Source organism: Salvelinus fontinalis, chromosome 13 (genome assembly GCF_029448725.1).
Source record: "Salvelinus fontinalis isolate EN_2023a chromosome 13, ASM2944872v1, whole genome shotgun sequence".
NCBI lineage: Eukaryota > Metazoa > Chordata > Actinopteri > Salmoniformes > Salmonidae > Salvelinus > Salvelinus fontinalis.
Window position 1 is genome coordinate 45,730,114 of NC_074677.1, and position 23,491 is coordinate 45,753,604.

At 42.6% G+C, this 23,491-nt stretch overlaps 1 protein-coding gene across 1 annotated transcript; it reads left to right on the top strand.

Annotated features, from left to right (window-relative positions):
* Positions 1 to 12,759: 12,759 nt before the first annotated feature.
* Positions 12,760 to 22,482, top strand: LOC129868788 (uncharacterized). Its single transcript, XM_055943023.1, has 8 exons — positions 12,760 to 13,300; positions 13,386 to 13,748; positions 13,878 to 13,910; positions 13,992 to 14,342; positions 15,011 to 15,070; positions 17,828 to 17,869; positions 18,320 to 18,385; positions 22,209 to 22,482. The coding sequence occupies exons 1-8, from the start codon at positions 12,844 to 12,846 to the stop codon at positions 22,253 to 22,255; spliced, it is 1,419 nt and encodes a 472-aa protein (XP_055798998.1). The 5' UTR covers positions 12,760 to 12,843; the 3' UTR covers positions 22,256 to 22,482.
* Positions 22,483 to 23,491: the final 1,009 nt, after the last annotated feature.

The window sequence follows — 23,491 nt, forward strand, 5'->3', positions numbered from 1 at the left end:
TTTCTGTTGGTTTTGAGTTCAACATTCTGTAGTGAAAAGGGTCGCTATGATTCTACAGGATATGGAGCCGGATCAAAAGCTGCTAAATACGGACAAGGTGCTGGTGGGGCCGGTGGGGTCCTTGGAGGAGGAGCTGGACAAGGATGTGAGTTTATTTGTCTTGTCAGTCTGGTCGTACGTTGTCCAAGGAAACCAATATGGTATTTTGTCATTTGGGTGAACTATCCCTTTAAGGGAATATAAAGTTGAATCGATGTCCAGAAAATGTCTAACTTTGATCTGGGGATTACCTCTTACTTCCTTAGTCGGAGGGGTACCAGGTGGCTATGGACCAGGTGAGAAAATATCGCCTATTATTTAGCACCAATATCGACTTTTCCTCTCAAAGCTACTTATTGCACTACCACAATTTAAGTAACAGCTGAAAAGTGTACATATAATCACACTACAACACCACATTCCAGCAAAACAGATGATACAATATCGTCACATCCCTATATTAACACACTCTGTATACAAAGGTGGCTATGGAGCCGGACCAGGTGGCTATGGAGCCGGACCAGGTGGCTATGGAGCCGGACCAGGTGGCTATGGGGCCGGACCAGGTGGCTTTGGAGCCGGACCAGGTGGCTATGGACCCGGGGGCGGAGCAGGATCAGGAAGGGTGCCAGGTGGGCTTCCAGGAGGGTACAGGGTTTCTCCCTGGGGGAAAAGGGGTAAGTGTGAGGAGAGCTGAGAGGGTGGAGAGGATATAGATGGGTTAGTTTGGGTCATTTCACTGACCTTTACATAGAAGACAAGTTGGTAAGTACATGAAATGTACTTTATAAGTACAGAGAAAGACCAATGGGTAAGTGTATTGTATGAGTGTGTTCTGATGCCTGACACTGGTCTCTGTGTGTTTGGTTGGGATCTGCAGGCTACGGTACTGGATCTGGATTTAAGGCAGACAAATACGGTGAGAATGGGTTTTGTTTTCCAGAATACTGCACTGTTGCATTCAAGTGAAGCTGTTCCCCATTACCCCTACTCTACCTTGCTGCTGCATTTCCCATCATCTCTCTCAGATGGAAAGATGCAGACATATGAACTGCCTTTGTTTATTTTTCTAGGACCAGGTGGGGCAGGAGGGGCCCTTGGTGCTGGGGCAGCTGGAGGTGCAGGGGCTGGGACAGGAACAGAGGCTGGAACCGGAGCTGGGACAGGTGCTGGAGGTAAGGTCAAGTTGGTACTGTTAGGGATAGAGTCTAGGAAGGGGCAGAGCTTATGGTTTATCTGTTTTGCAGGTGTGCCTAGTGGAGCTGGAAGCAAACCTGATAAATACGATGAGGGTCTATCCTTCGTTATCCGGTCTGATGATGATGAGGAGGAGGATGATGAAGATGACTTTTTTCTATTGTTACTTAGGAGGTGCAGGACCTACACCTGGCCCTGGCACAGGAGCAGGAGGAGATGGCACTGTGACAGGAGCAGGAGGAGACAGGACAGGCGCAGGAGGAGCAGGCACAGGAGCAGGAGGAGATGGAAATGTGACAGGAGCAGGAGACAGGACAGGCGCAGGAGGAGCAGGCACAGGAGCAGGAGGTAGGGTACATAATCTGAGTTATAGGTCAAAGTTTGAGTTAACTTAATTTCAAATCTTTATGGGTCAAAGTTTGAGTCGACTTAATTTCAATTCATTTCAACTGAATAATCCTGTTTGAACTGGTTCTGGCATCTATTCATCTCTTTACCTGCTGCATGCCCTTACAGAAAATAATATTTCCACTAAACTGTTGTGCCAAATTTGCGACGACGTGAACATCTGGCAAACAATTCTGGGAAACTTGTGGAGAACACTGTTTGTTGCAAGTTTGTTTCAAACTCATTCTGAATATGCAAATTAGATGAGATTTTTGATGACTTCACATTGAAATGTCTTATTTACATAAAACCAATCCCACATAGCTTTAAATGAACTTGTTTCTCATAGAGTAAACTAAACAACATGTATTCAATGTCTTAACATATACAAATAAATCCAATCAAATTCTTATCTATCCTACAATTAAAACATAATGCCAAGTGTTACAATATTAACCTTGAAATCATCAGCATGCCAATGAAGAAAAGAGCAAAGACTGAATATTTCCCAAATACATTGTTTATTTAATGCTTTCACATAGCTACAACATTTACATGAGAGAAATGTGAACACTGTAGGGATGTTAACCTTAGGACAGTATGTAACTGAGCGATACGTTTTCAACCAATGCGTTTAAAAGAGAATAAACACAATTTAAACAATTAAAACAAAATCAAACCCAGGTCAGAACTATTGCCTTTTTAAGTGAACTTTGGAGTCCTTCATCCAAAGCTTGTTGAATGCATGCACTGGAACAATCAGAGAACACAAAACAAAATTAAGATGGAAAACAAGTACCTAAAACATTTCATATTTTGACATCTTAATAAGAGGTAGACTCACCAGCTAATGGGTGGGTTAGGCTTTGGAAAAACTGGTTGAGCTGTAACAAAGTTGCCTTGATGTTGCTTTCCTTCTAACTGAAACAGATATTCTAAATATTTTTCAGCAAGGAAACAATGTTTCTGCCTTGTATAAATTCTATATAGACAAACGATGTAGCTAGCATAAAGTGGGACTTAGGCCTACTAAATCTTAAATGTGTGGCTAAATCGTTCCTAGAGAGCCACAGTATACAAGCTTTTTCTCCAGCCAAGCCTCAACACAATTGATTCAAACTAATGAACGTCGTGATGAAGAGCCAGTTGTCTACTAGCCGTCTCTTATTCCTGATTTGGGTGTATAAGGCTTGTGTGGAAGAAAAGCAACATAAAATTGAGTTATGCCTAATATGGCTATTTATATTATTTTTCCAAAATGAATTATATTTCAGTTACATCAAGGAAGTCTTGACCTGGTGCACACATATTTCGCTTTCCTCCGTTTGAAAGCTTCAATCTGTCTGTTTGCCTGGTAACTGATTGCTTCTAGAAAGAGAGAGCTCCTAGTTTAAAGCAACGAAAGATCTAATTGTTACAAAGAATGAATGTATAGGCGTTTGAGAACAATACATGCATTTTCTTACTTTATCAAGCTTGAAGACAATACACATATTTATCAATAAAAAAAAGTCTTAGTGTACCACAAAAATCTTTCCAGGGTGTCGATGCATCCCCCTCCCAATGCAGCCTCCTCCAACACCATGGGTAGGGAAAGGGGATCCAATCCGCAAAAGAGTAGTTTTGTTTAGATGTCAACTCATATAGTTGCTACCTTAGTTGTTGTGCTAGCTAATAAACATGCTAACGTTACTGAACAGTGACGCTACCATATTGGTATTTAAAGAGAGCAACGTCTTCATCTAAAAATATGTCTTTAAGATATCAATCGAATCATTAGTTAGCTAGTTATAATAGCCAACTTTAGCTAGCTAAGCGCTAGCCGTTAGCTAGTTACCCAGTAACAAAATGTGTTTCACTCTATACCATAAAAACATGACAATGCTAACCAGGCATCAAATACCTAACGAGTTTTAGGTTTATTAGGACAATTTATTAACAAGTTATCAGGCACAACTTTGGTAGAACGCTAGTTCACTAGGTTTCCAATTCCAATATATTTTTCTTCTATGGTTCTAAATATGATTGCCACAAGTTTTTTGGCAGAAAAAAACCTCTGGTGAACTGTTTGCCATTAAACATTTGCATATTTCTAGCAAAAAAATTTGGCACACTATTTACAGTGAACAAAAATATAAACGTAAATGTAAATTATTGGTCCAATGTTTCATCAGCAGAAATTTAATAGATCCCAGAAATTTTCCAGAAGCACAAAAAGCTTATTTCTTTCAGATGTTGTGCACAAATGTGTTTACATCCCTGTTAGTGAGCATTTCTCATTTGCCAAGATAATCCATCCATCTGACAGGTGTGGCATATCAAGAAGCTGATTAAACACCATGATTATTACACAGTGGGTTAACTGCCTTGTTCAGGGGCAGAATGACAGATTTTTACCTTGTCAGCTCGGGGATTTGATCTTGCAACCTTTCGGTTACTAGTCCAACGCTCTAACCACTAGGCTACCTGCCTCCCCAAAATGTTATCCATTTTAAATTCAGGCTGTAACAACAACATTTGGAAAAAGTAAAGATGTCTGAAAACTTTCTGAAGTTAGGGCTTGAAAGCTACCTTCCTGTAGGTTTTCATTTCAACCCCAGGTGTAACTAACCGGATTCAGTTTATCAAACTGCTAATTATTAGAATCAGGTGCGCTAAATTAGGGTTGGGGAGAGAACCTACAGTTTATAGTGCACTACCTTTGCCCATGGCCCACAGAGCTCTGGTCAAAAGTAGTGCTATGTAGGGAATAGGGTACCATTTGGGATGTTGCCTAGGTTTATGTGGACAGAGGTAACAGTATGGGAGGTACTCTGGATGGTGCCTCCGTGGAATTTAGATATTTACATTTGGTCTGTTGGAGCAGGTTTTCATTAACAGTTACAGTAAATGCATGGTTACACATGCAATAACTTTGCAATGGATGTTTAAATAATATCTAGGATGTCCAATATAAACACTTCTCCCTTTTTGTTTGCTATGTCACACTGGGAATGTCACTGCAAGTGTCACTCGTTCCATTAATATTTGAAACATTCCCAGTTTTCATAGTACAGGTAACTGCCAAAACAATGGAAACACTTGAGTAAATGAGGGATGCGACGTATATTGAAAGCAAGTATTCCACACAGGTGTGGTTCTTGAATCAATTCAGCAATGAGCATCCCATCATGTATAAAAATGCTGGGTAGGCTATTATTTTGGCTACCAAAGATATACCCCCATAGGATGACAAATCCCCCATTCACAGGGCATGAGTAGTCACTAAACGATTTGATGAGCATCAAAACAATGTAAACCATATGCCATGGCTGTCTCAGTCATCAGACCTCAACCCAATTAAACACTTATGGGAGATTCTAGAGTGGTGCCTGAGACAGAGTTTTCCAACACCATCGACACCATAGTGTTGAATCCCTCCAATAGAGTTCCAGACACTTGTAGAATCTATGCCAAAGTGCATTGAAGCTGTTCTGGCCCAACGCCCTATTAAAACGCTTTATGTTGGTGTTTCCTCTATTTTGGCTGTTACCTGTAGTTACTTTGTTCCACCAGGTGAGCCTGGTGGTGCCGGTGGGGTTCTAGAAGGATCTGGAAGTTCTGGTGGCCCAGGAGATGGTGGGTGTGGTGGGATAGGCCAAATCCTATTGCTAAAACCATTCTAACATCATTTCTGGCCAACCAAGATTTAGCCATTGACTTCAGTGCAACAGTGGTTTTAGAGAAGAAGCATACTGTCTAAGGTGATGTTTTTGACATGATATAATTCTTATAACACCTTTATCATCTCATGACAGGTACCGGCCTCACAGCTGGTGGAGGGGTGGGAGACACAGGAATCCCTATCATTGGAGGAAAACCAGGTATTTCTGATAACTACCCGATCAAACATCCCTAGTCCCAGTCTTGGGCTTTAGTTGTATGTGTGAACACATGCATTTCTCTTTCTTTTCTGTTTAACAGATAAATCGGAGCTCGGAGGGACAGCAATCCCAGGTGTGTTCATCTGATCTTTTAGAGAGAATGTAATAGGTCTCTACTGCATCTGTTAACGAGCACTGTTTGCGTTAAAGTTACCTTTGCTTCATCCCCAACATCACTGCATCCTCTCTGCAATCTCATTGGCAGTGATGTGTGTGCAAAGTACCAGTAGTTGGTTTTTGTCTGGCTTCATGTGCACACATATGATACCATAATACTTTGTGTGCTTTCCGCACCCTATTCCCAACATAGTTCACTACTTTTGACCAGGCACTACTTTGACCAGAGCCCTTGTCAGGCCCTTGTCAAAAGTATCGCACTATATAGGGAATAGGGAGCAATTTGGCACGCATCCCTTTTGTGTTCTACAGCATATTGCAAGGACCATAGTCATTGTTCTCTTGTTGTCTCTTTTGGCAACAGACATCGCTATTATCATTAGTGACACAGCCCCTGATTCACCCAGTAAGGCCATATGCATCTAGCTCTCAACCCTTTTCATGCTAACTTTTATCACTATTATGTAACAGATGTACAGTACATAGTATTGTTTCACTTATAAAATGTCTGTTTCCATTTGGTTCTGTAGGTGGAGTTGCAGTGCCAGAAAGTAAGTGATTTAAGAATCTGACGTTATCTATACGTATGATATACTAATCCTGAATTCAATAAGGTGTGGTTTCATTGGCCAACATCTGAAATTCTTGTGTCTTATACAGCTGGGGCTGGTGTTGTTCAACCCAGTGGTGAGTCTGTGGTGCATTGATATTATCTTGATGTCTGTGTCACCATTACATGAAGTCTAATACTATCTTTCATGTCTTGTCTTATATAGCTGCGGCTGGAGTTGGTGAGTATCAGTTGTCTTTGTGTTAATTGTGATATCAATATACATATGTAATAACAGCCTTTTAATTATTGATATCTGTTGCATTCATATGTGACTTAAGGTATTCTTTCTTTCTCTCTCTTTATTTGTCTCTCCCTCCATCCGGCTTCCTCTCTCTCTTGCTCTCCCTCTCCCCCCTCTCCCTCTCTCACTCTCACTCTCTTGAGCTGCAGATGGGGTAGGAGTTCCCTCTGGAGGTGAGAAATAGAATAACCACATATTTGTAAACTTATACCGTACCCTTATGTCTATGTACCTATTTTTTTCATTATGTGGTCTGCACTTGGATCACGTGGTCTGTCTTTCTCCAGAGGACTCAGGAGCTGGTGGTGAGCACCAGAGCCAGTCTGGTGCTGGTAAGTGACTGTCAGACCCCTGATGTTCCTCACATAAAGGGGGAAACTAGAAACTAATTAAAACCAAATACTTTTAGACTTTTACTCAAGTAGTATTTTACTGGATGACTTTCACTTTTTTTTAACTTTCTATTAAGGTATCTACTTTACTCAAGTATGACAATTTTGTAATTTTTCCACCACTGTGTGTGTGTGTATATAGATATCTTTGGACATGATGCTCGTCTAACATACTGTCTAATATACAAAGAGAAAAGGTGGAGTTTTAACTAGCGTTGCTAAATAAGTCTGTTTGATCCAGTCGAATTGGCTGTTTGAAACTGAATGTAGATTATTTGTCTTTCTACAACACTCAGAAGACATGGGAGGAGCATGAAAGTACCCCCAGAGTGATGACCTCATTGACAGCAGGTTCATCTCTTTCAACCTTTGGTCTCTTCATCAGTTTCTGCTGGTTCTGATTCCGCTGGTTCTAGTTCTGGTTCCGCTGGTTCTGGGACAGGTTTATCTGGTGATGCGATTGGTGTGGGGTTTGGTTCTGGTACTGGTGTTGGTGCGGGTATTGGTGTCGGTGGCGATGGTGGTATTGGGTTGGGTATCGGTTCTGGTGGTAAAGATGGAGGTGAATGAAGGCTCTGTGCCTTGACAGGCCAGTACCGTATGTGACTGGAACCTGGTCATTATTTGCCATGATATTGACATTAGCATATGACTGGACATTGACATAACATGTCAGTCCAGTACAGAATGTGACTAGAGCTTACCATAACATATCAGTACAGTATGTGACTGGCGCTTACCATAACATGTCAGTCCAGTACAGTATGTGACTGGAGCTTACCATAACATGTCAGTCCAGTACAGAATGTGACTGGAGCTTACCATAACATATCAGTACAGCATGTGACTGGAGCTTACCATAACATGTCAGGCCAGTACAGTATGTGACTGGAGCTTACCATAGCATTTCAGGCCAGTACAATATGTGACTGGAGCTTACCATAGCATTTCAGGCCAGTACAGTATGTGACTGGAGCTTACCATAGCATTTCAGACCAGTACAAAATGTGACTGGAGCTTACCATAACATGTCAGGCCAGTACAGTATGTGACTGGAGCTTACCATAGCATTTCAGGCCAGTACAGAATGTGACTGGAGCTTACCATAGCATTTCAGGCCAGTACAGAATGTGACTGGAGCTTACCATAGCATTTCAGGCCAGTACAGTATGTGACTGGAGCTTACCATAGCATTTCAGGCCAGTACAGAATGTGACTGGAGCTTACCATAGCATTTCAGGCCAGTACAGAATGTGACTGGAGCTTACCATAGCATTTCAGGCCAGTACAGAATGTGACTGGAGCTTACCATAGCATTTCAGGCCAGTACTGAATGTGACTGGAGCTTACCATAGCAATTCAGGCCAGTACAGAATGTGACTGGAGCTTACCATAGCATTTCAGGCCAGAACAGTATGTGACTGGAGCTTACCATAGCATTTCAGGCCAGTACAGAATGTGACTGGAGCTTACCATAGCATTTCAGGCCAGAACAGTATGTGACTGGAGCTTACCATAGCATTTCAGGCCAGAACAGTATGTGACTGGAGCTTACCATAGCAATTCAGGCCAGTACAGAATGTGACTGGAGCTTACCATAGCATTTCAGGCCAGAACAGTATGTGACTGGAGCTTACCATAGCATTTCAGGCCAGAACAGTAGTGACTGGGGCTAACCATAACATGTCAGTCCAGTACAGTATGTGACTGGAGCTTACCATAGCATTTCAGGCCAGAACAGTATGTGACTGGAGCTTACCATAGCATTTCAGGCCAGAACAGTATGTGACTGGAGCTTACCATAGCAATTCAGGCCAGTACAGAATGTGACTGGAGCTTACCATAACATGTCAGTCCAGTACAGTATGTGACATTGATATAGGTATGCCTGAACTGGGCAGTATTCACCACTAATAGCTTCAAGAAGGAAACAAGTTGCTTGGTTTGCTGATGGTCTGCTTGTTTGCACGGTTTTACTACTACTACTAATAATAATAATACATTGCCAGTGCAAAGAGAAGCCCTTTTATAATCAACGATTTCTGCTTACATAATTAATCATTCATTTTCCAGATGCTCATCATTGTTCAAGATAAGAGTTAAAAGTGATGTCCAACACTTAGTTTAGGACTTTAACCTGGTGATTGTTGTGATCTAACTCTGCCTGGTCTAGGGCTAATGCAGGTACAATTTCTGGAGGATTCTATTACTGCATGGCTGTCTCAGCCATTTAGAATTGTAAAACCAAAATACTTTGCGCTTGCACTGAAAACCAATCAACAATCTGATTACCCATGACAAATAAGAGCGTACTGTATCTAACTTGCTTTAAGCAGTTGTGTTATTTTTTAAACAAATTAAACAATAACAATGTACCTGTACAATGTAACCACCAATACTTATTAACATATATTAGAAACAAATTAATCCTAGTATATATATGTGCAAGTGTCTGATTTACCTCCAGTTATAATCTAAACACTGTAGCTACAATGTAATAGCCAACAGATTACGTAGAGATTTTTTCCCCACTGGCCTACACACAATACTCCATAATGTCAACGTGGATTTATGTTTTTTGACATTTTTACAAATTAATGAAAAACTATCTTGAGTCAATAATTATTCAACCCTTTTGTTATGGCAAGCCTAAATAAGTTTAAGAGTAAAAATGTGCTTAACAAGTCACTTAAAAGTAGCAATAATAGTTTTTAACATGATTTTTAAAATGACTACCGCATCTCTGTAAGATCTCCGTCGAGCAGTGAATTTCAAACACAGATTCAACCACAAAGACTAGGGAGGTATTCCAATGCCTCGCAAAGAATGGCACCTATTGGTAGATGGGTAAAAATATTGCGTATCCTTTTGAGCATAGTATACTTATTAATTACACTTTGGATGGTGTACCAACCCAGTTACTACAGATATAGGAAAACTTCTTAACTCAGTTGCTGGAGAGGAAGGAAACTGCTCAGGGATTTTACCATGAAGCCAATGGTGATTTTAAAAAGAGTTAGAGTTTAATGGTTGTGATAGGAGAAAACTGAGCATAGATTAGCAACATTGTAATTACTCCACAATACAAACCTAATTGACATAGTGAACAGAAGGCAGACTGTACAGAATAAAATATTCCTGTTTGCAACAAGGCACTAAAGTAATACTGCAAAAAATGTGGCAAAGCAATTAACTTTTTTTCCTGAATACAAAGTGTTATGTTTGGGGCAAATCCAAAACACATTACTGAGTACCACTCTACATATTTTCAAGCTAGTGGTGGCTGCATCATGTTATGGGTATGCTTGTCATCGTTAAGGATTGGGGAGTTTTCTGGAAAAAAGAAAGGAAATGGAGCTAAGCACAGGCAAAATCCTAGAGGAACACTTGGTTAAGTCTGCTTTCTACCAGACACTAGGAGATTAATTCACTTTTCAGTAGGACAATAACACAAAACACAAGGCCAAATCTGCACTGGAGTTTCTTACCAAGAAGATAGTGAATGTTCCTGAGTAGTCGAGTTACAGTTTTGACTTAAATCTACTTGAAAATCTATGGCAAGACCTGAAAATGGTTGTCTAGCAATGATCAATAACCAATTTGACAGAGCTTAAAGAGTTTTGAAAAGAATAATGGTAAAAGTGGCACAATCCAGGGGTTGAAAGAGGCATACCCAGAAAGACTCACAGCTGTAATCGCTGCCAAAGGTGCTTCTACAAAACATTGACTCAGGGGTGTGAATACTTATGTAAAAGAGAAACATGTTTTATAACATGTTTTCACTTTGTCATTATGGGGTATTGTGTGTAGATGGGTGAGATTGATTGATTGATTTTTTTAATCCATTTTGAATTCAGATTGTAACAAAACTGAAATGTGGAATAAGTGAATTGGTTTGAATACTTTCTGAAGGTACTGTAGACGCCAAATCAAGCTCCGCCCCTGTAGCCTTCAGTAGTGCTTGATTAACAGTTATGCTGTGTGTACAGGTGATGTCATTTTAAGTCCTTTATCTTCATTAGGTTCGGGAACAGGCATCGGTATTGGTGCCGGCGGAAAACCCTCTAACGAAAGACAAGCAGGTGATGGTTTCATCGTGTACATGATTTCACCAAAACAATCTCCTGTAAAACTTAAAACATGAAATATCAGCTAAGACTGTCTTGAATGAAACTGTTAAAAGAAAGGTTATTAACAAGAGACAATTGCAGCAGTTACGATTGTGGTAGTCTGTGTTCCACGTCGATCTGTCTGGCAAGGTTTGGGTCTGAAACCTCTGTCACCTGATTGGTTCTACAGGTGCTGCTAACGGTGATATTACTGGAGGGGGGACTCTACCTGGAGCTAAACCTCTGAAGGCTCCAAGAGGAGATACACCTGGTGAAGGAGAGGGAGATGCAGGAGGAGGAGCAAGAAGTGTTGGTGGAGGTCCTGATGGTGCAGGAGGAGCAGGCAGTGGATCTGGCGGTGTAGGAAGAGATGGTGATGGTAAAGGAGGAGGAGGACCGGGAGGAGCAGGGGGGAAAGACGGTGGTGCAGTTGGAGTGGGAGGAAGTCCTACCGGTGCAGGGGGAGCTGGAGGTTCAGGAGGTGGAGGAGCAGGAGTAGAACCTGGAGGAGTTGGAGGAGGTACAGGACCAGGCAGGAGTGACAAACCACCCAAAGGTACAGTTTAAAAGCTACTATAACAAGACTATATAGGGCTCTGATGCGAAGTGATGATTAAGATGACACTTTAATGATCTGTTGGTCTCTGCAACTTTAGGTTATGGAGCAGGTGGAGCTGGCAGTCTGGGTGCTGGAGGAGCAGCTCTGGTCCCTGGGACTGGGGGTGCCGGTGATGTAGGAGCTGGAACCCCCAAACCAGGAAAAAGTAAGCCATGACTTCAAACCAGATATACCAAACAAGTCTTCTGGTTTCAACTCAACACCACAACAAGATGATTGTCCTGATGTCTTCATTATGGTAATTATTCTCTCTGCAGGCTACGGAGCTGGTGGAGTCCTGCCAGGTGGAGGTATGTTAAAGTTACTGCCCTGTCAGTCTGAAAGGCGCGCACACACACAATGTTAATTTTATTAGAGCATTAATCACAGGCTTGGTTTCTCAGGTCTACGTTACCCAACTGGGGCTAGAGAAGGACTGGGCTCAGGGAAGCCAGGCAAAGGTACCTTTGAGCATTCTTTCAGCTGTCTGCATGTCTTTTCTGTGTTTGTATCTCTTCTAAAAAAAATATCTGCACAGGCTCATCCATGTAATTTCTCTCTCCTCCACTTAGGATATGGTGCTGGCCAATTTGGAGCAGGAGGACGAGGTCCTGGAGGATATGGTGCCAGACCAGGCGGATACGGAGCTAGTCCTGGAGGATATGGCACTGGACCCGGTGGTTATGGTGCTGGTCCAGGCGGTTATGGTGCTGGTCCTGGTGGCTATGGTGCTGGGCCAGGTGGCTATGGTGCTGGGCCAGGTGGCTATGGTGCTGGGCCAGGTGGCTATGGTGCTGGGCCAGGTGGCTATGGTGCTGGGCCAGGTGGCTACGGGACTGGGGCTGGGCCTGGAGGATACGGATCCAAGCCATACAAGACTGGAGGTGCTGGAGCCAGTGGTGTTGGTGGAGGTCTGGGTGGAGCTGGCAGCCTGGGTGCCATAGGAGCAGGACCAGGAGGAGTAGGTGGAGGTCAAGGTGGAGGTCAAGGTGGAGGTCAAGGTGGAGGTCAAGGTGGAGGTCAAGGTGGAGGAGGTCAAGGTGGAGGTCAAGGTGGAGCTGGACCAGGTGGCTATGTACCAGGTGGAGTTGGTAGCAGATACCCCACAGGTGCTGGAACTGGTACAGGAACTGGCACTGGAAAACCACCTAAAAGTATGGCAGAAACATTGTCACATACATTTTTAATAAATGTCACATCACATTTACATCATGTGTGAAAATAAAAATGTATCCTAGTGTCTGTGAATTCACTGTCCCCTCTGTTTCAGGCTATGGGAGAGCTGTTGGAGCTGGGCTTGGTGGTTATGGTGGCGGACCAGTTGGTTATGGACCAGGAGGAACCGGGGCCGGACTAGGTGGGGCTGGGGCCGGGCAAGGTGGATATGGTGCCGGACCTCAAGGTTATGGACCAGGTGGAGCAGTGCCGGGAGGAGCTGGGGTCAGACCAGGTGGAGCAGAGGCCGGACCTGGTGGCTATGGTGCTGGGCCTGGAGGTTATGGGCCTGGGGCTGGTCTTGGTCCTGGTGGAGCTGGTCCTGGAGGTTATGGGGCTGGACCTGGTGGCTATGGTGCTGGGCCTGGAGGTTATGGGGCTGGTCTTGGTCCTGGCGGAGCTGGTCCTGGAGGTTATGGGGCTGGACCTGGTGGCTATGGACCAGGCGGAGCTGGATCTCATAAATATGGTGAGTACATCATCTTTTTAGATGTTCCATTAATTCTCTGCAAAGAATAATAATCGTTGTTCTGATGAAGTTCTTCCACTGACAGGTCTGCTAAGTGGTTCCCTTGGAGGGGGACAAGCAGCTGGCCAGGGAAGAGTGCCAGGAGGGGGAGCAAGGACTGGGCTAGGTCAGGGAGGAGTGCCTGGAGGGGGAGCAGGTACTGGGCTAGGTCAGGGAGGAGTGCCTGGAGGGGGAGCAGGTACTGGGCTAGGCCATGGAGGAGTGCCTGGATCTGGGCTTGGTGGTGGTGGTGGTCCGGGTGCTGGGTATGGACCTGGCATTGGAACTCATGGTGGTTATGGACCAGGAGGTGGTGCTGGGACCGAACTTGGTCAGGGAAGAGCCGGGGCTGGACCAGGTGGCTATGGACCACTTGGAGCTGGTGCTGGACAGGGAACTGGAGCTAGAGGTACTGAAAATGATTGCTTTTATGTGTGGTTCGAATGGAGATCATCTCTTTGTATTTATTTATACACCTCTCCACTCAGAAAAATGCACTTTAGAGCAAACAATTTGTGATACCTGTTTTGTATTGCAGGGTATGACGCAAATGCAAAAGCTCGTAAATATGGTGAGTATATACTCTTTTTAGATGTTCCATTAATTCTCGCAAGGAATAATCTTTTTGCTGATGAAGTTCTTCCACTGACAGGTATGCTAAGTGGTACCATTGGAGGAGGACAAGCAGCTGGCCAGGGAAGTGTGCCAGGAGGGGGAGCAGGGACTGGACTAGGCCAGGGAGGAGTGCCTGGATCTGTGCTTGGTGGAGGTAGAGGAGTCCCTGGTGGTTATGGTCCTGGAGCTGGATTTGGACCTGGTGGTGGTTATGGACCAGGAGGGGGTGCTGGAACTGGACTTGGCCAGGGAGGAGTTGGGGCCGTACCAGGTGGCTACGGGACTGGGCCTGGTGGTTATGGACCAGGTGGAGCTGGACAGGGTGCAGCGAAGCCAAACAAATCAGGTTATGGCTCCTCCTCCTTGGGTGGAGCTCACTTTGGACCAGGTGTGGAAGAAAACATACTTGTATCCCCTCTGTAGTTAACTGTCCAGGGTCTTGGTGTAGCTACAACTGATGATGACTAGACACCTGCTTACCTTTTTCACTAGCCTTCTGGCGCTTTTGAATTTACAATCAAGCTGTTCTTCAGGTGTGTCCAGTTTACCCGTGTTAGTCCATAAGTGCGTTTAAGAAGGGAAACATTCCATTTGTTTTGTATGTAACAGTGATGCATTTTAGGATACATGTGAATTATAAACATTTAGCCAAATAAGGTATTTATTTGGCAATTTTGAAACGTAAATATATTTGTAATACATACATTTGTAAATATATTTTTGGGCCAATTCTTTATATTTACCATTTATTTGATATGGGAAGGTCAATGTTTGGCGAACGTAAGTATCTGTTTCGGGTTTAAACTGCTGATACAAGTAATAATGTGTCTGTGTAGGGTTTCTACGCAGTAATAATAGCAAAGTAATTTGCACTTTGAATATTGCTGGTAAAAAGTCAAAGTAATCCATACTAAGATTCGCTATTTGCAGCTTTACCGTAACATTTTGGAATGTTAATTCAAATTGTTCAACTGAAATTGTTCGCCGCAAACAGCACCCTTGTTGAACTCCCCTCTATCTTACACACACCCTAACACACCTGTACCTGTTCTCCAGGTGGTGGAGCAGGTGGGGTACCTGGAGCTGGAGCTACCGGGCGAAGAGGAGGAGTACCAGGTGAGTTACCTGGGGTGTAAATATAGGGTGTACCTGGAGTTAGGTACAAGGTGAACGACCAAGGGAGGTAGGAACATACATCCCATGTGTTGGTATTCTCTGTAGCCTCTGCCTGTTTAGTGCAGGCTAGATGGCTTGTTTACGGTGTCCTCTTTCCAGGTTATTATGGCTCCCAGGGTGGAGCTGGCTATCAATCAGGTGAGAGAGCATCACATCAAAGACCATGGAGCTTTAACAGTGCAAGTGTTATGAACATGTTGCTAAATATGGTTCTGAATTCAAACATGCAGTCCGCTGGCTCTAAGGAGCTGTTCTTTAGTTACACAAACGTACCTGTCCTGTGTTAAACACACACACACACACACAGACTCTGCATAGAGCTGGCCATCCAACCAAACTGAGCAACCGGGCAAGAAGGACCTTGGTCAGGAAGAAACCAACAACTCAATGACCACTCTCACAGAACTACAGAGTTCCTTGGCTGAGATAGGAGAATCTGCCAGAAGGACAACAATCTCTACAGCACTTCACCAAACTGGGCTTTATGGGAGTGTGGCAAGACAAGAGGTCGCTCCTGAGACAAACGCACATAACAGCACGCCTGGAGTTTGCAAAAGGCACGTGAAAGTCTGAGTGCATAAGACAAAAGATTCTGTGGCCTGATGAGACAAAAATGTTACTCTTTGAAAAGTAACTCCTTGGCCTGAATGCAAAGCGCTATGTCTGGAGAAAACCAGGTACAGCTCATCACCCTTCCAACACCATCCCTACCGTGAAACATGGTGGAGCAGCATCATGCTATGGGGATGATTTTCAGCAGCAGAGACTGGGAGTCTGGTAAGGATAGAGGGAACAATGAATGGAGCCAAATAAAGGCAAATCCTTGATGAGAACCTGCTTCAGCGTGCAAACAGCCTTAGACTTGGGCGAAGATGTACGTTCCAACAGGACAATGGCCCTAAGCATACAGCCAAAGCAACGCTGGAATGGCTTCAGAACAAGAATGTGATAGTCCTTGAGTGGCCCAGCCAAAGCCCAGAGTTGAATCCCATTGAACAATTTTGTAAAGACTTGATGATTGCTGTTCACCACCACTCCCCCGTCTAACTTAACAGAGCTTGAGAAAATCTGCAAGGAAGAATGGGAGAAAATCTCCAAATCCTGATGTGCAAAGCTCATACGCATTTCCAAGACGACTTAAAGCTGTAATGGCCGCCAAAGGGGCTTCTAAGTATTGAGTCAGGGGTGTGAATACTAATGTAAATGAGAGATTTCTGTATTTTATGTTCAATACATTTGCAAACATTTCTAAAAACATGTTTTCACTTTGTCATTATGGAGTATTGTGTGTACGTGGGTGAGAAAGAAAAAAAATCTAATACATTTTGAATTCTGTAACACAACAACATGTGGAATAAGTCAAGGTGTCACGATCGTGTGGGAGTGAGACGGACCAAAACGCAGCATGTGGAAACTAAGCCATCTTTTTTTATTATTGAAGAAGGCAAAACGAAACAAAACACTTACAAACTAACAAAACAACAAACGACCGTGAAGCTATAAACGTAGTGCACACACACATGCTACAAACGTTCAACATAGACAATTCCCCACAACAAACTAAAGCCTATGGCTACCTTAAATATGGCTCCCAATCAGAGACAACAGAAACCAGCTGTCTCTAATTGGGAACCCATTCAGGCAACCATAGACTTTCCTAGACAACTACACACAACATAGACACAGCTAGACAACTATACTAAACATAAACCCAACTACTCTAAATAAACCCCCTAAACCTTACAACCACCTTGGACACTACAAAACCCACATAAATTACCCATGTCACACCCTGACCTAACTATAATAATAAAGAAAACAAAGAATACTAAGGCCAGGGCGTGACACAAGGGGTATGAATACTTTCTGAAGTTACTGAATATGTGATCACCTAAGAGGGTGAGGGAGAGCGCTAATTCCTGAGAGGACAAAAGAGATCCTTGCGTATGGTGTCGAGTGTACACACTGAACATATACAAGTTACCACAGAGATCATACATCCATATAGCATCAGAGTTACCCTCAGTGAACAAGTTTCAGATAGATACCAAACATGAATCCTTAGTATTATTGTATCACACATTCCAATGGTAAGTCCTCTGGATACTGTAGAGAGAGAATTTGGCCTCTTGACAGGGAAGGGCTGACTGACCTTTGGGAATTGTATTGGGCCATTTGCCATGCGGCCAGAGGTGATGTCGTCTCGGTCCTGATTTATGTTCTCTACAATGTCAATTCACAAATACCAATTAATCTCTGCTTCAAAATAGTCAATAGTGATATATCTAAATAACAGCCAAGGTGTCGTAAAACATTGTTGCAAAACCATATCAATGCACTTTTTCTCAATAGTTCTAAGTATAATCCTCCACTGTGTATGCTAGAAGATGTTCAGGAGTTTTACTATCGAGATTCACCCAAAGAGACCTCTCACATGAGTTTTATATTCACAATGTTCTCCCATGGTAAGAAAAAAGATGTTGGAAAAGCTTTAGTATACAATTTTCTGAGAGTCAAAGTCTTTGGGTTTTTATAAACGTTGATGTTGCAGAGATGTCAGTCCTTTATTTATTATGTTAACAAATGCCTGACAAAAAAAAATGAACAGATTAAATAGTCAGTTTAGTAGAAATGAACAGCTGTTTATTATGACTGATGTGGGTTTGTCCATTTCCTGTTATTTTTCTTCTCCTCTAGGAGGCTACGGAGTAGGAGAAGCGGGACAAGCAGGGCAGAAATGTAAGACATTCCGCTTCACATATTATAATCATTTACTGTCCTGATGCTCAAATGCACATGTAAGCACAAATACACATGTATGCATGCTCGCATACGCACACACGCTTGATTGGATGTTTAAATGCATGCAAACACACACTCACTCACGCTTGCTTACAGTTAATTAACACATGTTAATCTTGATTAGCTTGACACCTCACTGAGTCACAATGATTAACATACTACTACTGTAAATGAAACACAAGATCAGCTCAAGGACTCGCAAATCGTTTGCTATTTTTTTTGTCTTTTAGGGACTAATTTTGCTTAGTGATGAATTTAGTCAAAACTACTTGACCTTATGGCACAACCCCTGATACATGAAATAGACATGTTTCTGGCATTCCTGAGCTGTACTGGACACATATGGTTTAAATAGTTGAACATCCTTGTCTTATTCTACTCTTCCAGCGAAGGCACAGAAGGCAGCCAAATACACAGCCATGCAAGGCTTCCTGGGAGCACGCAACTACAGAGGTAAACAACAACACAAAAGCACAATGTCTTGTGTTATAAATAATATACAGTGGGGTCCAAAATGATTTACCTACTTGATAAAGAGGTGGCAGAGGTGACCAAGTTTTTTGGGGAAAATGGCCTGGTACTGGGTAAAGTTCATGATGCTGTTGACCTTAACAAGGACCCCAGGCTCAGTGGAAGCAAAATAGCCCGATAACTTCAAAGATCCACCACCATATTTGTTTTATAGAAAAATCCAACATTTAAAACATCTGTCGTTCTGCCCTTGAAAAAGGCAATTGACCCACTGTTCCTAGGCCGTCATTGTAAATAAGAATTTGTTCTTAACTGACTTGCCTAGTTAAATAAAGGTGAACTAAAAAAAGAAGAAAAAAGGTGACATGGCTGGCGGCCCGTGGGCCTTGGAACAGTTTTTTGGGCCATTTTTTTGGACAACTTTTTTGCAATTTCTCAGTTTATATAATAAGCCTTTGGCTGATCAGTGGGCAACGGCCAGCCCCCCTACCAAGATGGACCAGCACGGTTTTCTGATAGGCTGAGCTGAAGTCACGCAAACTAACATTCAAAGTCAAATGCGAAATCAGCAAAGAGACCTGCTCCGACTCCATCATTAGTTAGACGGCCAAGATCATGAATCGTAAAAAACAGGAAGGGTGCCTATAAACGTAGAAAGAGCACATTCTATATTGTAACCTCACTCAACTTCATGGCTAACAGTAAAGGGCATTATCCTCATGATTCCTGTAATGAAAGTGTCTGCCCCTGTGCCTGATATGCTGGAGTATGCTGCTGTGATAAGCGAACCACTCTCCTCTTCCCCAATGCACTTGAGAGAAAAATGTGTCCTGATCGTAAAACATTTCAAAATGCAATTGCGGGTAAAACACACCTTTGGAAGCTTTGTCTCCCTGTCAAAGAGAGCAGAGTCTCAGCTTTCTGTATGTATAATTTCTCAACTCTCACTATTCAGCTTAATAACAATTTAATACAACCAAGATATTTGATATGGCTTTGAGATATGGATGGAGCGCACGCGCTGGAAAAGATTAAACAACTTACTTATGAACCAAATTAATTCAGTAAATGTCAACCTAGCAAGCCAGGCAACTAAAAGCAATTTTCTAAACAATGCTTTGGTTCATTTCTAACTAGTTAGCTAGCTGGCTAGCCAGTTCAAATAATGACCAGAGTATAGCTGACGACTTAAGCTACTTTTTATTCGTTATTACAGGAAAATAAATCCACAACATTATTTACAAGGTAATGGCGAGCTTACAGAAAATAGCTTAATGCCACAGTGTGAATAAATAACTGTAGGTAATTATTTTAGAGAATTTTAGAACTCCTGCATTGTTTGGTCACAGGAGGATTTGGTCTGGTTGCTGTGGATGTCCGGTAAACCATGGCAACGGCATTGTGACAGTCGCAGAGACGTAAACTTTTTTAATGTCTGTGCGACAAGGAAACAGACAGTTGCAGCGACGGCCTACAGACATTCCACCAGAGTTTGACTCGCATTCTAATTGTCTACAGACAACCGGCCTTAAGTCAGTAGCTTGGCTTTTATAACGTATACGGCTTAAGCAGACAGGCTGACAGACAGAGAACAAAAAGAAGCACAGAGCTACAGCAGAGAAGATGCTGAGACAGATAGACAGCACAACAGGGAGGGAAACTAAATGGCTAGAGCCGAGGCACAGTTATAGCGGTGAGTTGTATCGCCAGTAGTGTTTTTGCACATTGTATTTGTTTTTAAAAATGAGCTGGTTAAAAAAGATGAGGACAATGTCTGGCCAGTCACTAGTACAGAAATGGTTGATAAACAATGTACTGTACTGTTATGTGTCCGCACTACTGCCTGTTTTTAACTAAGGTGTGTAGGGGCGGGGCAGGGCAGGGTAGAGCAGTGGTCGGCAACAAGTGGCCGGCGGGCCAACATAAGTGATTTTTTAGTACAAAATGTTTTATATGTACAGTACCAGTCAAAGGTTTGGACACACAAAACTATGAAATAACATATGGAATGTAGTAACCAAAAAAGCAAACCAATCTAAATATATTTTAATGTTGCCTTGATGACAGCTTTGCACACTCGGCATTCTCTCAACCAACTTCAGCTGGAATGCTTTTCCAACAGTCTTGAAGGAGTTCCCACATATGCTGAGCACTTGTTAGCTGCTTTTCCTTCCCTCTATGGTCCAACTCATCCCAAACCATCTCAATTGGGTTGAGGTCAGGGGATTGTGGAGGCCAGGTCATTTGATGCAGCACTCATCACAATCCTTCTTGGTCAAATAGCCCTTACACAGCCTGGAGGTGTGTTGGGACATTGTCCTGTTGAAAATCAAATGATAGTCCCACTAAGCCCAAACCAAATGGGATGGCGTATCGCTGCAGAATGCTGTGGTAGCCATGCTGGTTAAGTGTGCCTCGAATTCTAAATAAATCACTGACAGTGTCACCAGCAAAGCACCATCACACTTCCTCCTCCATGCTTAACGGTGGGAACCACACATGCAGAGATCATCCAGTCACCTACTCTGCGTCTCACAAAAACACGGCGGTTGGAACCAAAAATCTCAAATTCGGACTCATCAGACCAAAGGAGATTTCCACCGGTCTAATATCCGCTGCTTGTGTTTCTTTATCCAAGCAAGTCACTTCTTATTGGTGGCCTTTAGTAGTGGATTCTTTGCAGCAATTCAGCCATAAAGGTCTCCCGAGTGGTTCAGCGATCTAAGGCTTTTTATCTCAGTGCTGGAGGCGTCACTACAGACCCTGGTTAAATTCCAGGCTGTATCACAACTGACCGTGATTGGTAGTGCACAATTGGCCCAGCGTTGTTAGGGTTCTAAATAAGAATTTGTTTTTAACTGCCTTGTTAAATAAAGGCTCAATAAAAATGCCTGTTTCACGCAGTCACCTCTGAACTGTTGATGTTGAGATGTGTCTGTTACTTGAACTCTATGAAGCATTTATTTGGGCTGCAATTTCTGAGGCTGGTAACTAATGAACTTATCCTCTGCAGCAGAGGTAACTCTGGGTCTTCCTGTCCTGTGGTGGTACTCATGAGAGCCAGTTTCATCATAGCGCTTGATGGGTTTTGCAAATGCACTTGAAGAAACTTTCAAAGTTCTTGAAATGTTCTGCATTGACTGACCTTCATGTCTTAAAGTAATGATGGACTGTCGTTTCTCTTTGTTAATTTGAGCTCTTCTTGCCATATGGACTTGGTCTTTTACCAAATAGGGCTATCTTCTGTATACCACCCCTACCTTGTCACAACACAACTGATAGGCTCAAACACATTAAGAAGGAAAGAAATTCCACAAATTAACTTTTAGCAAGGCTCACCTGTTAATTGAAATACATTCCAGGTGACTACCTGGTGAAGCTGGTTGAGAGAATGCCAAGAGTGTGCAAAGCTGTCATCAAGGCAAAGGGTGGCTACTTTGAAGATTCTCAAATATATTTTAATTTGTTTAACACTTTTTTGGTTACTACATGATTCCACGTGTGTTATTTCATAGTTTTGATGTCTTCACTATTGTTCTGCAATGTAGAAAATAGTAAAAATAAAGAAAAACCCTTGAATGAGTAGGTGTTGTCCAAGAACCCCATATCAACAGACAAATATGGTGGTGGATCAGTTATGGGGCTATTTTGCTTCCACTGGTCCTGGGGCCCTTGTCAGTAATTTCGGACACCACTGTGCATAATACATGTTGTTCCACCCTTGCTGTACTGTAAATATTCTTATTTGATTGTATGTAATTTGATCAAATGGCCCTGAGATGCTGTGCTGTGAATGGTCCTTCAGGGGGCGCCGACTGCCAGGGTAAATACTGCGGACGGAGGAGGAAGTGAGAGAGCAGCAAAAAGAAGTGACCTCATCAACAACATTGTGGTGCTACTGCATGACTCCAGAATGTACTGATTTTCAACTACTAATATGTCCCTTTTTTTCTTTTAAAGTGTGAATCTTGGACAATGGCAAAACCAGAGCCTGTTTGATATTTTATTCTGAAACTGTGATCATGTGTTTATTGTTCCTCACCTGTACCCCTTTAGCCCCTCCTGTGTACCCCTTTACCCGCCCCCCCCCCCCCCCCACGAATCATGTTTGTTTAAAACACTGATACTAAGGCGTCCCACAACGGAGTGCCTCTAGACCTGTCTGTATGCTGACTAAACTGTCTGTTTTCTGATTAATGTGACTAACATCCCTCTATGACGCTATGCTATTGACACACAGGCCCAGACTTACTCAACATTTGCACCTGCACTTTTCAACACACCTAGTTTTTGTTCAAGTCGTTTAGTTGCAAACATTTACTAAATCTGGCCCAAGGCATCTTGAGATATATACACACACTGCTGCTATAAGTTAAAAACATAGGAGATATCTTTAGAGTGGTCATTTTACAACCACCATTTTTTATTTAGAACTGTGTTTACCCTGAACCCTCAAAAGCAGTGTGTGTGTCCACAGCAACGCTCATGTTCTAACTCTGCTTCTACTTTCAGCAGTTCTCAAAAAAAGGGAGCTTATTGCCCTTAGAGCCATTAGTAAAGGTTTTAAGATCTTATATGCAGTCGTTTATAATGCCTTTACAGAATATATATAGTAAGGTTTTAATAAGCCACTTGCCTGAAATATTATCAACATCTTTCTGAATGGCTGTATAACACTGAATTGCTGTGAGTGTTTTGAATACTTATTCACACCGATATGACTGTGTTCGTACAGCCATAGTTGAGATGACTGAAAATGTGCAAACGTATATTTTCTTTGTTTAAAATCCTGGCTTTACTGAGAGCAACAGTATCTACATGTTGATTAAAACGAATATTATAATCATGCTCATAGCCACAGATTGGCCTGTTTTCAGACCTATCACCATAAAACATAATTCTGTTAACTCAAATTATTTGAGAAAACTGATTGCCTTGACTCATTAAATTAAAGCAACACATTTTTTTTAAGTTACCAGTACTCAGTTAATTTAGTTTTAGTGACTTGACTGCTGACAAAAGCCCAAATTAAACGATACACGTTTTTTACGCGCGTGAATTCACGCAGGAAATAGAATGCATGGGAGT